The sequence below is a fragment of the Lontra canadensis genome, unplaced genomic scaffold, assembly GCF_010015895.1.
Source record: "Lontra canadensis isolate GAN:19392208 unplaced genomic scaffold, GSC_riverotter_1.0 scaffold1, whole genome shotgun sequence".
Classification (NCBI taxonomy): domain Eukaryota; kingdom Metazoa; phylum Chordata; class Mammalia; order Carnivora; family Mustelidae; genus Lontra; species Lontra canadensis.
The window spans coordinates 13,069,336-13,082,083 of NW_022630995.1; the positions used below are offsets into that span (position 1 = coordinate 13,069,336).

General features: G+C 33.5%; 1 protein-coding gene across 2 annotated transcripts in view; it reads left to right on the forward strand.

Annotated features, from left to right (window-relative positions):
* Window positions 1-12,012, forward strand: part of CENPC (centromere protein C) — a 91,679-nt gene extending 79,667 nt beyond the window's left edge. For both annotated transcript variants that reach the window (XM_032848191.1, XM_032848282.1), the window contains exons 15-19: window positions 2-130; window positions 2,060-2,155; window positions 3,867-4,021; window positions 10,869-10,959; window positions 11,855-12,012. In XM_032848191.1, coding sequence (XP_032704082.1) covers window positions 2-130; window positions 2,060-2,155; window positions 3,867-4,021; window positions 10,869-10,959; window positions 11,855-11,925 — 542 coding nt within the window. In that variant the 3' untranslated portion in view covers window positions 11,926-12,012. The remainder of the gene's footprint in view (window position 1; window positions 131-2,059; window positions 2,156-3,866; window positions 4,022-10,868; window positions 10,960-11,854) is intronic.
* Window positions 12,013-12,748: the final 736 nt, after the last annotated feature.

The following is a 12,748-nucleotide window of genomic DNA, read 5'->3' on the forward strand; positions in this document are numbered from 1 at the left end:
GGAGGATTTGTGATTGGTGGAATACTGTCCCCAGACACAGTATCATCTAAAAGGAAGTCAAAAGGAAACATTGGAAAAGTCAATAAAATGGTTGCTAGGAAAAGGATCTGTCTTGATAATGAGGAAAGAAGTATGAGCTTATTCCTGAAAGTAACCTTTAGATTTTATTTTAAATAATAGTGCTCTGAGAAGTAGCTCTTTACAAATTCTGTAATTTATTTGTAAAAATGTTAGATGTAATACGTTAGGGTGAGTTCATCTTTTTTTCTTTATTTTTTTATTAAGTTTTTTTTACATTTTAATTCCAGTGTAGTTAACATACAGTGTTCTATTAGTTTCAGGTGTACAATATAGCAATTCAACAATTCTAAACATCATTACTCAGTACTCATGATAAGTATACTCTTAATCCCCTTCACCTACTTCACCCATCCTTCCACACACCTCCCTTCTGATATGCTTTATTTTAAATAAGTACCCTCAGTGAGAGTTACTTTTTATTTCAACAAGAACATTTTTTAACTCAAAACATACTTCAGAATACATGGTTCCAAAAATATATATAAAACATTCCATCCAAGAAAAATAGAATACACATTTCTTCAAATACACACAGAAGAATCCCCTGGTTAAACCACATAAAAAGAGACATAACAAATACTGCAAATTTAAGAAGACTGAAATCATACCGAGTATATTTTCCAACCACAGTGGTACAAAATTGAAGATCAACAATAAAACAATGCTGGAAAATCTACAGTGTAAACTATTAAATATTTAGTATGTAAATATTAAGCAATACACTACTGCACAGACAAGCATTGGGCCAAATAAGAAATCAAATGGTAAAACTGCTCATTACTTTCAATGTTATGTTAGTGTTTCTTCTGGTCTCTATTTTATTTATTTCTGATTTTTCTTTGTTACTTCCTTCTTTGTTACTTTCTTTGTTATTTTCTTTGTTACTTTCCTTCTAAATTTCAGCTAAGTCTTTTTCTAGTTCTTGTGTAATGTTAAGTTGTTTCTTTGAACTTTATTTCTTAATATAAGTGTTTATAACATAAATTTCACTCTTTTCTTTTTTTTTTTTTTTTTTAAATTTTATTTATTTATTTGAGAGAGAGCATGAGAGGGAAGAAAGTCAGAGGGAGAAGCAGACTCTCCAAGGAGCAGGGAGCCCGATGTGGGACTCGATCCCGGGACTCTATGATCACAACCTGAGCCGAAGGCAGTCACTTAACCAACTGAGCCACCCAGGCGCCCCCATAAATTTCACTCTTAACATCTACTTTTGCTGCATCCTGTCGGTTTTGGAGTATTGTGTTTTCTTTTCTATTGTTTTGAATTCACTTTTTAAAAAAATTTATTTATTTTTTAATATTTTAATTTTTAAAAAGATTTTATTCATTTATTTGAAAGGCAGAGATCACAAGCAGGTAGAGAGGCAGGCAGAGAGAGAGGTGGAAGCCAGCTCCCTGCTGAGCAGAGAGCCCGACTCAGGGCTCGGTCCCAGGACTTTGGGATCGTGACCTGAGCCGAAGGCAGAGCCACCTAGGTGCCCCCTTGAATTCACTTTTTAATGTTCACTTTTTCCCCAAATTCTGAAAATAAACAGATTTTTACTCTTTTAAAAAAATCATTAATAGCATAATATAAAAAAAAACTTCCTCATGAGTAAATTACTCTGTCATTGAAGTTAACTTTTCCCATGTCAAATTATGATTAAAATTGACATTTTTAATGAATTTTTTTCTGTAATGTATTTTATACTTTTTGCTCTCTGAGAGAATATTCTAAACTTTCTTGATGATGCAAGAGTATCAAGAGTTGTCATAACAGGTTTGCAGAAAATAGTTTAGTATGTTTGATTTTGCATTAAATCATTGTGGTTTTTGAATTTTTGTTTGTCGGAGTGTTCATTTATAAATAGGAAAATAGGAAGAGATTGTTGCAGTCTTTTTTTTTTTTTCAACTTATTCATAGCCGTATTTAATACCAGACTTCTTTTTAATTGGGAAGAATTTTAAGTAGCTTTATTACAATGGTATTTCTTTTGCAGAGAATAAATTCATGGTAAATCTGAGTATACCTCTGGGAGATCCATTGAAGCCAACAAGGGTAAAGGACCCAGAAACAAGAGAGATTATTCCCATGGGTAAGATTAGGGATAATGAAAATGCTTAATTTAATAATTAGTAAGGACAGATTGCTGGCTTGATGACTACCCTGTCTACTTTCTCTTTTACTTCCTAGCTCTTTTAGATCCAAAATCCATAGAGTATCTAATACCAGTAAGCAGCCTTTGAGGACTACTCTGGAGGAGCTCTGATAGCAAACAATGTCTAGGGACACATAGCACAATGCATTTATCCTCTAGGGTGCAGTTGCCATCATCAGGAGTGTTTCCTCCCCCAGTAGGGCCCAGGCCTTCTTTAACCAAGATGACACATGGGAACAGGGGTTTTTTATGGGTAGTTGTTGCAATTTAGCTGGCAGATCCTAGAATACACCCTTACTGTGAGTCCAGACAGGGATTGTGGACAGGATTTAGACAGCCTTCTGCACCATGGGATGCCAATGATAGTACCTGGGAGATCAGACCTTTAGAGTGATGATGAGCAAGGGCATTGATTGGCATGCCATAAATGCCATGGTTAACCTTAAGGCCAGCAGAGGGGTTCTAGAGGCCTACCGTTGTATCTCATAGGCATTAAAAGTACATTGTCTCTGAGACCATGACTGGTTCCAAAAGATGAGCTATAGTGTGGTAAGGGCAAATAGGGAACACTTGGCTATCTACCAACAGGCAGAATTTACATATAGGGAATATTTAAATGTTTTAGCTGTTTTGACTATACCAGTGAGTAATCAGGACTAATTTCTCCTCTCCTAAGTCAGAGGACAAATAGGTCAAACCAGAGAGGCAGTAATCGTATTCCCAATTAAAATTTTGGCTGTGAAATAGGTTCCATTTGACATCTTAAGTAGTATTAAGTATTTTTATAATCGGATTATTTATTTAGCAACAGAGGTAGAAGTACAGAAAATTTTATTTAGTGTAACATTCTTAACCAAAAATATTGCTATATTGTATCAGGTTAGAAAAGTTGTCAGTGTTGTCAGGAGTTCATAACTTTTTGTCTGTTTCTTGAGTCTATATATTTTCTATATTCTATAATCTGTGAGATTACTAACATTCCTAAATAACCAAGGAAACAGAAGTTGATTGCAGAAGAATATATTAACTGTATATTTGGAAAGGTTTATAAGTAAAAGGGGAATTCAGAATTAAGATAGTGATTTGTGAGCAACAGTAAGTACTCTGGCTTTATGTGATAAAAATCTTGCTGTTTAATAATCAGTCAAGCAAGCACAAAATAATCTATTACGATGATACATTTGTTAATTGTGGGCCATGTTAAACTTTATAAAGATGTGGAAATCTTGTTTCTTAGCTAATTTTGTTCTCTGAGCTATAATAGAAATAATAATAATTTTGCCATTTTTTATTAATAGCTAAGACTTACCTGATGCTTATTAATTGTGCCAGCCAGTATTTTAAATACTTTATATACATTTATTCATTTGATATTCACACCTCTAACATAGATGAACTATTATTGTCCCATTTTAGAGAAAAGAAAACAGAGGCATAGAGAAGTAACTTGCCTGGTCACACAACTTGTGAGAGAGACAAAATTTGACCTCTACCATTCTAGCTCAAGTAAATGACCTTAATCACTTCTGTCTTTGTAAGCCAGGTTTATATCTAGGAATAATGCTATTGTATATGTGTGTATATATGTTATATCATTGAGCATTATTATTGCTGTTGCTTTATATTTATATTAGTGTTTTTCCCTTAGATCTTTTAAGGCCACGAGATACATACCAATTTTGTGTTGAGCATGGTGAGTTGAAAGTGTATAAAACACTGGATACCCCTATTTTTTCTACTGGAAAATTGATACTGGGACCACATCAAGAAAAGGGAAAGCAGCATGTTGGCTCAGATATATTGGTGAGTGTATTTCTCCATATGTTTATGTTTCTCTATTGCCATAACTCTGATTTTTTGGACTTGATGAGGCATTAAAAATGCTGTTTTCTCAGAAATGATATTATTGTGGTGCATAGACAATTTTTCTGTTAAATCTGTTTAGAGTCAATCAGGCAATGGTTATTTAATAAGTACCTGTTCTGTGCATAGCCATGTAACCTTGAAATTTAAAAGTTTAAGGAATGTTCTTTGAGGAACAGTAGAATATAGGTTTGCAAACAAATCATTAGAGCTGCTGAAAATTAAGTCTAAATTTCATTTCACTGATCATGTAGTTTAGCAGTAATGAGATTTTAAAAGTCTTTCTCAGAATCATGTAATTAGCAGTAGACTAAGGAGTAGGAACTAGTTACTTCAATAAGTACTAAATAATGTATTACTGTATGTGGCAGCATTACTGGCTGAAATTATAATGAGATTCAAGGTAAGTCTGTCTTTATTCTCTCATTGGAGACACACACCCTTGCACCACTGATGTGAAGTATATATATGTTATATTTGTACATTTTGAATTTGAAAATTGCAGAATTTGAATATCACCAAATTTTAATAATAATTACTGTTTTAGGGATGCCTGGGTGGCTCAGTTGGTTGAGCGTGTCTTTGGCTCAGGTCATGATCCTAGGGTCCTGGGATTGAGTCCCACATCCAGATCCTTACTCGGCTGGGAGCCTGCTTCTCCCTCTGCCTGCTGTTCCTCTGTTTTTGCTCTCTCTTTCTGACAAATCAATCAATCAAATCTTTAAAAAAAATATATATTTACTGTTTTACTGCCATTTAAAAATACTGAGTCTAAGGCACATTTTTCAGTATGTAACATTTCAAGAACCTGTGGTATCATGGGTTACTGGAGTATTGCATTCAAAACAATTAATTTTACTCAAGAAAGAAAAAGAGAAGGAACACGAGTACCCTTGGGTTTATATTATCAAAGAAGGGCAAATTGAGGCAAGAAAAAAAGGCACACATGAAAGACTAACTCAATAATACCTTAGTATAACTAGAATTAGAAAATACTTTAATCCAATCTTAAAATGATAAAGATCTCCAGGTGCTACTAAAAGAGTAAAAAACACATTTAACTAACTAAAGTAATGATGATTTCTGCATAATAAGGAACAATTAATAAGACAAGCATTATGAAATATCTTCATTGAAATAATACCAGTTACCCATTAAACTGTGATGCCTTTATTAGACAAAAGAAAATTTAAATAGTAAATTTAAATAGTAAATGTTTGAAAGTATTTAATCTGGCTACTATTCAAAGGAATGCACATTAAAAAAACATTAAAAACAAGAATATTTTATATTTACTGAGCTAGTAGAAATTATTTAAAAAATATCTGTACCCTTTGATTTATGACTCTTATTTCAGTATATTTTCCTCAGAAAATAATTTAAAGGGTAGGGAAACTGAACATAGATAGGTATTTTTTGTAACATTGATAGTAATTGCAAAAATTAGAAACTATTGAAAAGTGTTGCAGAAAGAAATGGTTATATTTTATATTTTGACTTTGTAATAAGATGTCATTATGTGATAATAAGCAGTTATATAGCACTTAGATGTTCCAGGTACTGTAATAAGTATTTTTATATCAGTTTAAGCATATATTTTTGAAGAATAGTCATATAAGAAGAACTTTAGGATAAATATTTAAGCAAACTTATGGAAAATAGAAAACTGTTTTATTCTGACTGGAATTTAAAAATGAGAATTGAAGGAACTATAGAAAAATAACATGTTATCAGGTGATTATAGTTTATTTTTATTTCTTCTAAATATTGCCTTTAACTTTTTATAATGAAAATCAGAGTTAAAGTTCTTTTTTTTTTTTTTTTAAAGATTTTATTTATTTATTTGACAGAGAGAGATCACAAGTAGGCAGAGAGAGAGAGACAGAGGGAAGCAGGCTCCCTGCTGAGCAGAGAGCCCGATACGGGGCTCGATCCCAGGACCCTGCGATCATGACCTGAGCCGAAGGCAGCGGCTTAACCCGCTGAGCCACCCAGGCGCCCCAAAGTTCTTTTTTTTTTTTTTTTTAAATATCAGAGTATTTTTACATTTTTTAAAACATGAAGCACACTTTTAAAATATATGCTTTTGAAAAACAAAAGGGACCAGAGAGAGAACTAGCATAGGCTGTTCACTCTTTCCTTCAAACTCAATGTTAAAAAATCTATGAGAGGGAGATAGTAGCAGTAGTAGATTTGTTAAAATCAAACCACAAAAGAATTAACAGATTAACTATGGGATTTGGTTGTGGAGCTCTCCCAAAAGATGAGATTTAGAAATGGAACTATAAAATATATTTTTTATTATATTACATAAATATAAAATATATAATATAAATATAAAAAATTATGTAATATAAAATATAAAAGTGAAGTGATGTGGACAACAGGAAAAAAAACAGAAGAGAGGAAATAAAACCAAATGAGTGAAGGGATGGAAATATTTGAAAAATTAGACAATAAATGTTCCAGAACTAAAAAACAAAAAGTTAGAGTAACATACTTTAAAGAACCAGAGCTCCTTAGAGAAATGTCTGAATGGAGGCCTGGAGCTGAGCTTAAAATATGTATTTTTAAAGATTTATTTATTTATTTTAGAAAGAGAATGTGGGGAGGATTGGGAGAGGGTAAGGGAGAGGATCTCAAGCAGACTCTGCGCTGTGCATGGAGTGTGACATGGGGCTCAATCCCACAACCCTGAGACCATGACCTGAGCTGAAACCAAGAGTTGGAGGCCTATTGGACTGTATCACCCAGGTACCCCTGAGCTTGAAGTGTTTCGAGTAAATAAGAATAACTTAAGTGGATTGATACATATCTACTGTATATAAATTCATGAATTTGAAAGACTGCTACGAAAAGAAAACCTAATTCACCACTCTTGGAGAATTCTAGGAGGCTAACTTATTTTGACAACAAATGGTAAATAAAGGGAAATAATCGAATATTTTTTCTGCCCTTTTCTTATAAACTGTACTATTATGTAACCAAATAAAAATGAGGTGAAGTTTGTTTTTGTTAGAAATATTTCATTTAGGGGTGCCTGGGTGGCTCAGTTGGTTAAGCATCTGCCTTTGATTCAGGTCATGATCCCATGTTCCTGGGATCGAGCCCCGCATCAGACTCCCTGCTCAGTGGGGAGCCTGCTTCTCCCTCTCCCTCTGATGTACCCCCTGCTTGTACTCTCACTCTCTCAAATAAATAAATAAAATCTTTAAAAAGAAATTTCAATTAATAAATGAAAAAGAAATAGTAGAGTAAAATTGTATCATTTTGTAATCCTTGATAAACTGTTGGATCTGTCTAGGCATTGAGTATCAATGTCTGCTAATATCTAAAAAAGAAGACAACCCTGAAAGTTGAAAATAGAGCTACTGTACAACCCAGTGATTGCACTACTACGGATTTACCCCAAAGATACAAATGTAGTGATCTGAAGGGGCACTTGCACCCCAATGTTAATAGCAGCAATGTCCACAATAGCCAAACTATGGAAAGAGCCCAGATGTCCGCTGACAGATGAATGGATAAAGAAGGTGTGTGTGTGTGTGTGTGTGTGTGTGTGTGTGTCTGTGTGTCTGTGTGTACATACACACATACATACACACGTAATGGAATATTACTCAGCCATCAAAAAATGGAATCTTGTCTTTTGCAATGATGTGGATGGAACTAGAGGGTATTATACTAAATGAAGTCAGTCAGAGAAATAATTATCATATGAGCTCACTAATGTGGAATTTAAGAAACAAAACAGGAAAAAAAAAGAGAACAGGATCATAGGGGAAGAGAGGAAAAAATAAAACAAAATCAGGGAGACAGACCATAGAGACTCTTACTTATAGGAAACAAACTGAGGGTTGGTGGAGGGAAGGAGAGTGGGAGGAGGGGTAAAAATAATTAATTATAAAAGTAAATTAGGGGCACCTGGGTGGCTCAGTGGGTTAAAGCCTCTGCCTTCAGCTTAGATCGTGATCCCAGGGTCCTGGGATTGAGCCCTGAATCAGGTTCTCTGCTCAGTGGGGAGCCTGCTTCCTCCTCTCTCTGCCTACTCGTGATCTCAGTCAGATAAATAAATAAAATCTTAAAAAAAAAAAATAAATTAAAAAAAAGAAGGAGAAAAAAATAAAAAGAAGATAACCAGACATTATGTGCCTCCTGATGGAAGAATACAACATTGTATAAAATAGTCTTGCTGCTTCCATCTCCTTTAAAAAGCAAGCAAACAAAAAAAACCTATAAAGCAAACAACAAAAATACCCAAATTTGATCAAACTCTAATATCTAACCACCAATTTATAGGAAACAAAGAATAGATGACCTTTCATATGATACCCAGATGTTGTAATCAGCAAAATTCAGCTATGCAAAGATTTTTACAGCAAACTTTGCTGCTTGATTTCTTTAATAAATAAGTTGCAAGGAATAAAAACCAAGTAGAACCAACCATGGCACTATTGACATTTTAGACGGATAATGCTTTGTTGTAGAGAGGCTTCCTGCGCATTGTGGGATGTTTGGTAGCATCCCTGGCCTCTGCCAAGTAGATTCTAGTAGGACTCCTCTAGTTGTAAGAACCAGAAATGTCCCCAGACATTGCCTGTTGTCTCCTGAAATTGAGAAAGCACCCCCAGATTGAGAACCACTATAGATTGAGCAATTTAAGAGGATAAATAACTTCTTAAACAATACATTTAAGAAACAATTGGAAATTTAATACTGACTGGGTATTTGATATTAAATATTCATTTATGTTTAGTTGTGATAAAACTGTTACAGTCGTGTTTTTAAAAAGCACCTTGAGGTGTGTCTGGTTGGTTCTATTGGTAGAACATGTGACTCTTTATTTTGGGGTCCTGAGTTCAAGCCACATGCTGAGTATGGAGATCACTACTACTACTACTAATAATAAACCAAACTTTAAAAAATAAAAAATTAAAAACACCTTGATTTTTTTAGTACACACTGAAATATTTGCAGATGATTTATGATGCTGGGGTATTTATTGCAAAATAACATGGAATGGGGGAAGTAAAGAGATGGAACGGGGAAAGTGTTGGTGTTAGGTATTCATGGGAGTTTGTCATTCTATATTTGTGTACTTCACAAGCCTTCCAGTTTTAGTATATGTGCTGCCGAAGCAAGCACTTTCAAAAACCTTCCTACTAAGATGTTTGCAGAAGTGGAAAGAGGTGTACATAGCTAAGCTGAATAGATAAAGAAAAAAAAAAAAACCCACTTAGAAATATATGCTTGACCTTCTGGGTAGTATGTTTGTTATCTTTTTTCTTTTCAATTAATGCAAAATTATTTTAAGATATAATAAAAAATTTTTAAATTAAATTATAAGGTACCGTACTTTGGAACCATTTGAAGAGTTTTTTCCCTATTTAGGGAGTCAGCATTTCATAGTGGTTAAGAGCATGAATTCTGGAATCAAAGTGCCTGAGTTCAAATCTCGTTTCTGCCATTTACATTGTGAACTTGGAAAATTACCTCAGTCTGTTGCCTTGTTTTCTTCATTTGTATAAAACTATTAAAATAGTACCTGTCTCACTGCTACTTACATACATTAAATGAATGTAAATTAGGTGCTCAGAATAGTGACTGGCAAGGAGTAAGTGCTATATAAGTGCTAGCTGCTATCGTTTTTCTGGTATTTAAGGCTCATTTTACAAAGTGTTAAAAAAAAAATAAGGGGGTGGAAGAGGAGGATTAATTCTCTGAGGCAGAATATTTTTGATGGCTGAATCTCAAAATTTGAATCTGAATGTTGGAAGGCTTTCGGTTTTTCTGGTTGCCCCAAAACCAAATCATCACTTGGGTGCTACCTATGTATAAAATGTAAAATTTGCCGTGATTATGAATATGGAAGTCTTTATGATTGAGAATTAGATTTATCCTCTTTTACTTTCTTAATGTTGATATTTGCTTAAATGTATCATTTATTTGTTTTACTTTTTGTTCTCTCTTTGGTCGGGTGATTGAATTACTTGTCCCAACCATGTAACCTTTGAAGAGGTGTATATAAGACCAAGCTATTTTGTAGTATAGCTAAGTGATATTATTTACAGTGGTTGTGAATTTTCATAACTGTTAAATAATAAGAACAAAAGAAATTTCTTCCAGTGTTTGTTTTCTATTGCTGTTTTAACACATTACTATAAATTCATTGACTTAAAACAAGACCTATTTATTATCTCACAGTTATATTGATTAGAATCCTGGTAAGCTTGGCTGAGTCTTCTGTTTAGAGTACCACAGGGCTGGAATCAAGATGCTGGGAGCTCTGTATCCCTCTCTGGAGACTCTTAGGATGAATCTGCTTTCAGGTTTATTCAGGTTGTTGGCAGAATTCAGTTCCATGTTGTAGGGCTGAGGCTCCCATTTCCTTGCTGGCTGTTGGCCAGAGTTCATTCTCAGCTTCTAGAAATAGCCTGTATTTCTTGACCCATGGCCCTCTTATCTTCAGTGCTAGCAACAGTCTGTCCTTTTCATGTTTTGAATTTCTCTGGTTTTCCTCTGCTTCATCTCTCTTCTGCTTCCAGGAGAAACTCTCCACTTTTAACGGTTTGTGTGATTAGAATAGGCCCAACTATATAATCCAGACTTAACCTGTCTCCCAGTCTCTAGGTCCCTTTTGTCATGTAACAAAACAAATTCTGGAGATTAGAGTGTGGACATCTTTGGAGGGTCGTTATTCTGCTTACTGCATTTCCTTTAAGTTTCTTTGTACTGTGTTGTGGTGGTGGTTCAATTTGAAATGAGATTTTAATTTTTAATTTTACAGGTTTTTTATGTTAACTTTGGTGACCTTTTATGTACCTTACATGAAACACCTTATATAATAACAACTGGGGATTCATTCTATGTTCCTTCAGGTAAGAAAAATAAAGACAATCTTCTTTCATATAGTTAAAATATTTATATAGTTGCTCATGAATACCATGCAAATGGAAGCCACACTGGTCAAAATAAAATGTCATGTAACTCATGACAATACCTATTTTGGTTTTGTCATTAGGTAAGTATGTTAGTATATGGGTACATGAAAATTGGATAAGAATTGCTTATTTCAAAGTGTAAAAATATTTAGTTGTATCGAGGGTAGGAGGAAAATTATTTCTGCTATATTATCTATAAGACATTATGTAGTCAAGCAATTTTTAGTAGATTATTTTAAACATACACAATAGTGTGTTTCATCAGCTATTAAAGAGCACAAGCCTCTGGAAAGAGAACTTTTAATTTGTTCATTTATTTATTCATCATTCAACAGAGAGTCTGTCAAGCACTGCTCTAAGAGTATAGGATACATAAGTGAGCAAAATAGGGGAAAACTCCCTGTCCTTCTGGAGCTTACATTCTAATGAGAGGAGACAGTAATAATAGCAGTGTTTATATAGTCCTTAGTATGTACCAGCACTGTTGTGAACACACTTCATTTATTGTAACTCAGTTAATCTTAGTATGTGTTAGTTTGAATATACAGAAATTTTCTCTTTCTTCACCCTTGTCTAATTCACCTTTGCATTCATTATCAGAATGATGTGAGATTTTCATTTCTTTCAAACCTTGTCTGGATCACAGGTGATGGTTAACTCATGGATTTTTTAGTTCATGGAGTTGAATAAGACTTACTTTAGGTTAGATGAACTGATTTAAGAAAAAATTTGGTACTATATACTGTAACTGCCTTAATGATAGCTAAATACTTAGTCAAAAGGAAATGATGCCTGTGGAAATAATTTTTTTTTCTTACCACTTTCCTTCTAGGTAATTATTACAACATCAAAAATCTCCTGAGTGAGGAAAGTGTTCTTCTTTTTACTCAGATAAAAAGATGAAAGATGAAGCAAAGTTTAAATACATGTGTGTGTATATATATTGTGTGTGTATATATGTGGACACATATATATACACATACACGTAAATATATAAAAGTTTGTGCAGTTGAGACGTTTATAATTATTTGTGATATTTTAAAATAAAAATTTTATTCAGTTTTGTGTGTTCTTTGATAAACATTTCAAACTCCCATGTGTCTTCTGATTTTTCTACAAATGTACACATAGTCTGTAGTGATGCCCATATTCATAGTATTTTAATAACATGAAGAGAATCACTGCTCTCACAGTGAAATATAGGACATTTCTTTTTTAGGAGAGATTTGATTAATATGTTCATTCATTTAATAATCTTTTCTAAATGTTTTTAAGTCACTAATGAAATAATCCAATAATGAGAATTGTGGTATATATAAATAGTACATTTGTATTACTTTCTTAGGGCTTTGTAACAAAATAGTACAAACTGGTGGCTTAAAAATAAAAATTTATTGTCTCACTGTTCTGAAATCAAAATGTCGGCAGGACCAAGTTCTCTCTGAAACCTTCAGGTTTCACAATGATGCTTCTGCTTAGCACTCATCTTTCTATTAGAGGGAAAGTCAGTGTGAAAGATCATTTAAAAATAACTCAGGCTTTCTTCTTAATATGACCAGATGCACTGAAAATATGTAGATTTAGGAGAGAAAAATGGCTAAATGTCACAAACAAATTGCTAGCAGCTATTTTTGAAGTCATTTTAATAGGTATTTTCATATTAACCTGAAAATCTTAGTTTCATTAGTCGTGATTGTAATTCAACAGTATGTGTTCACTTTTGCTT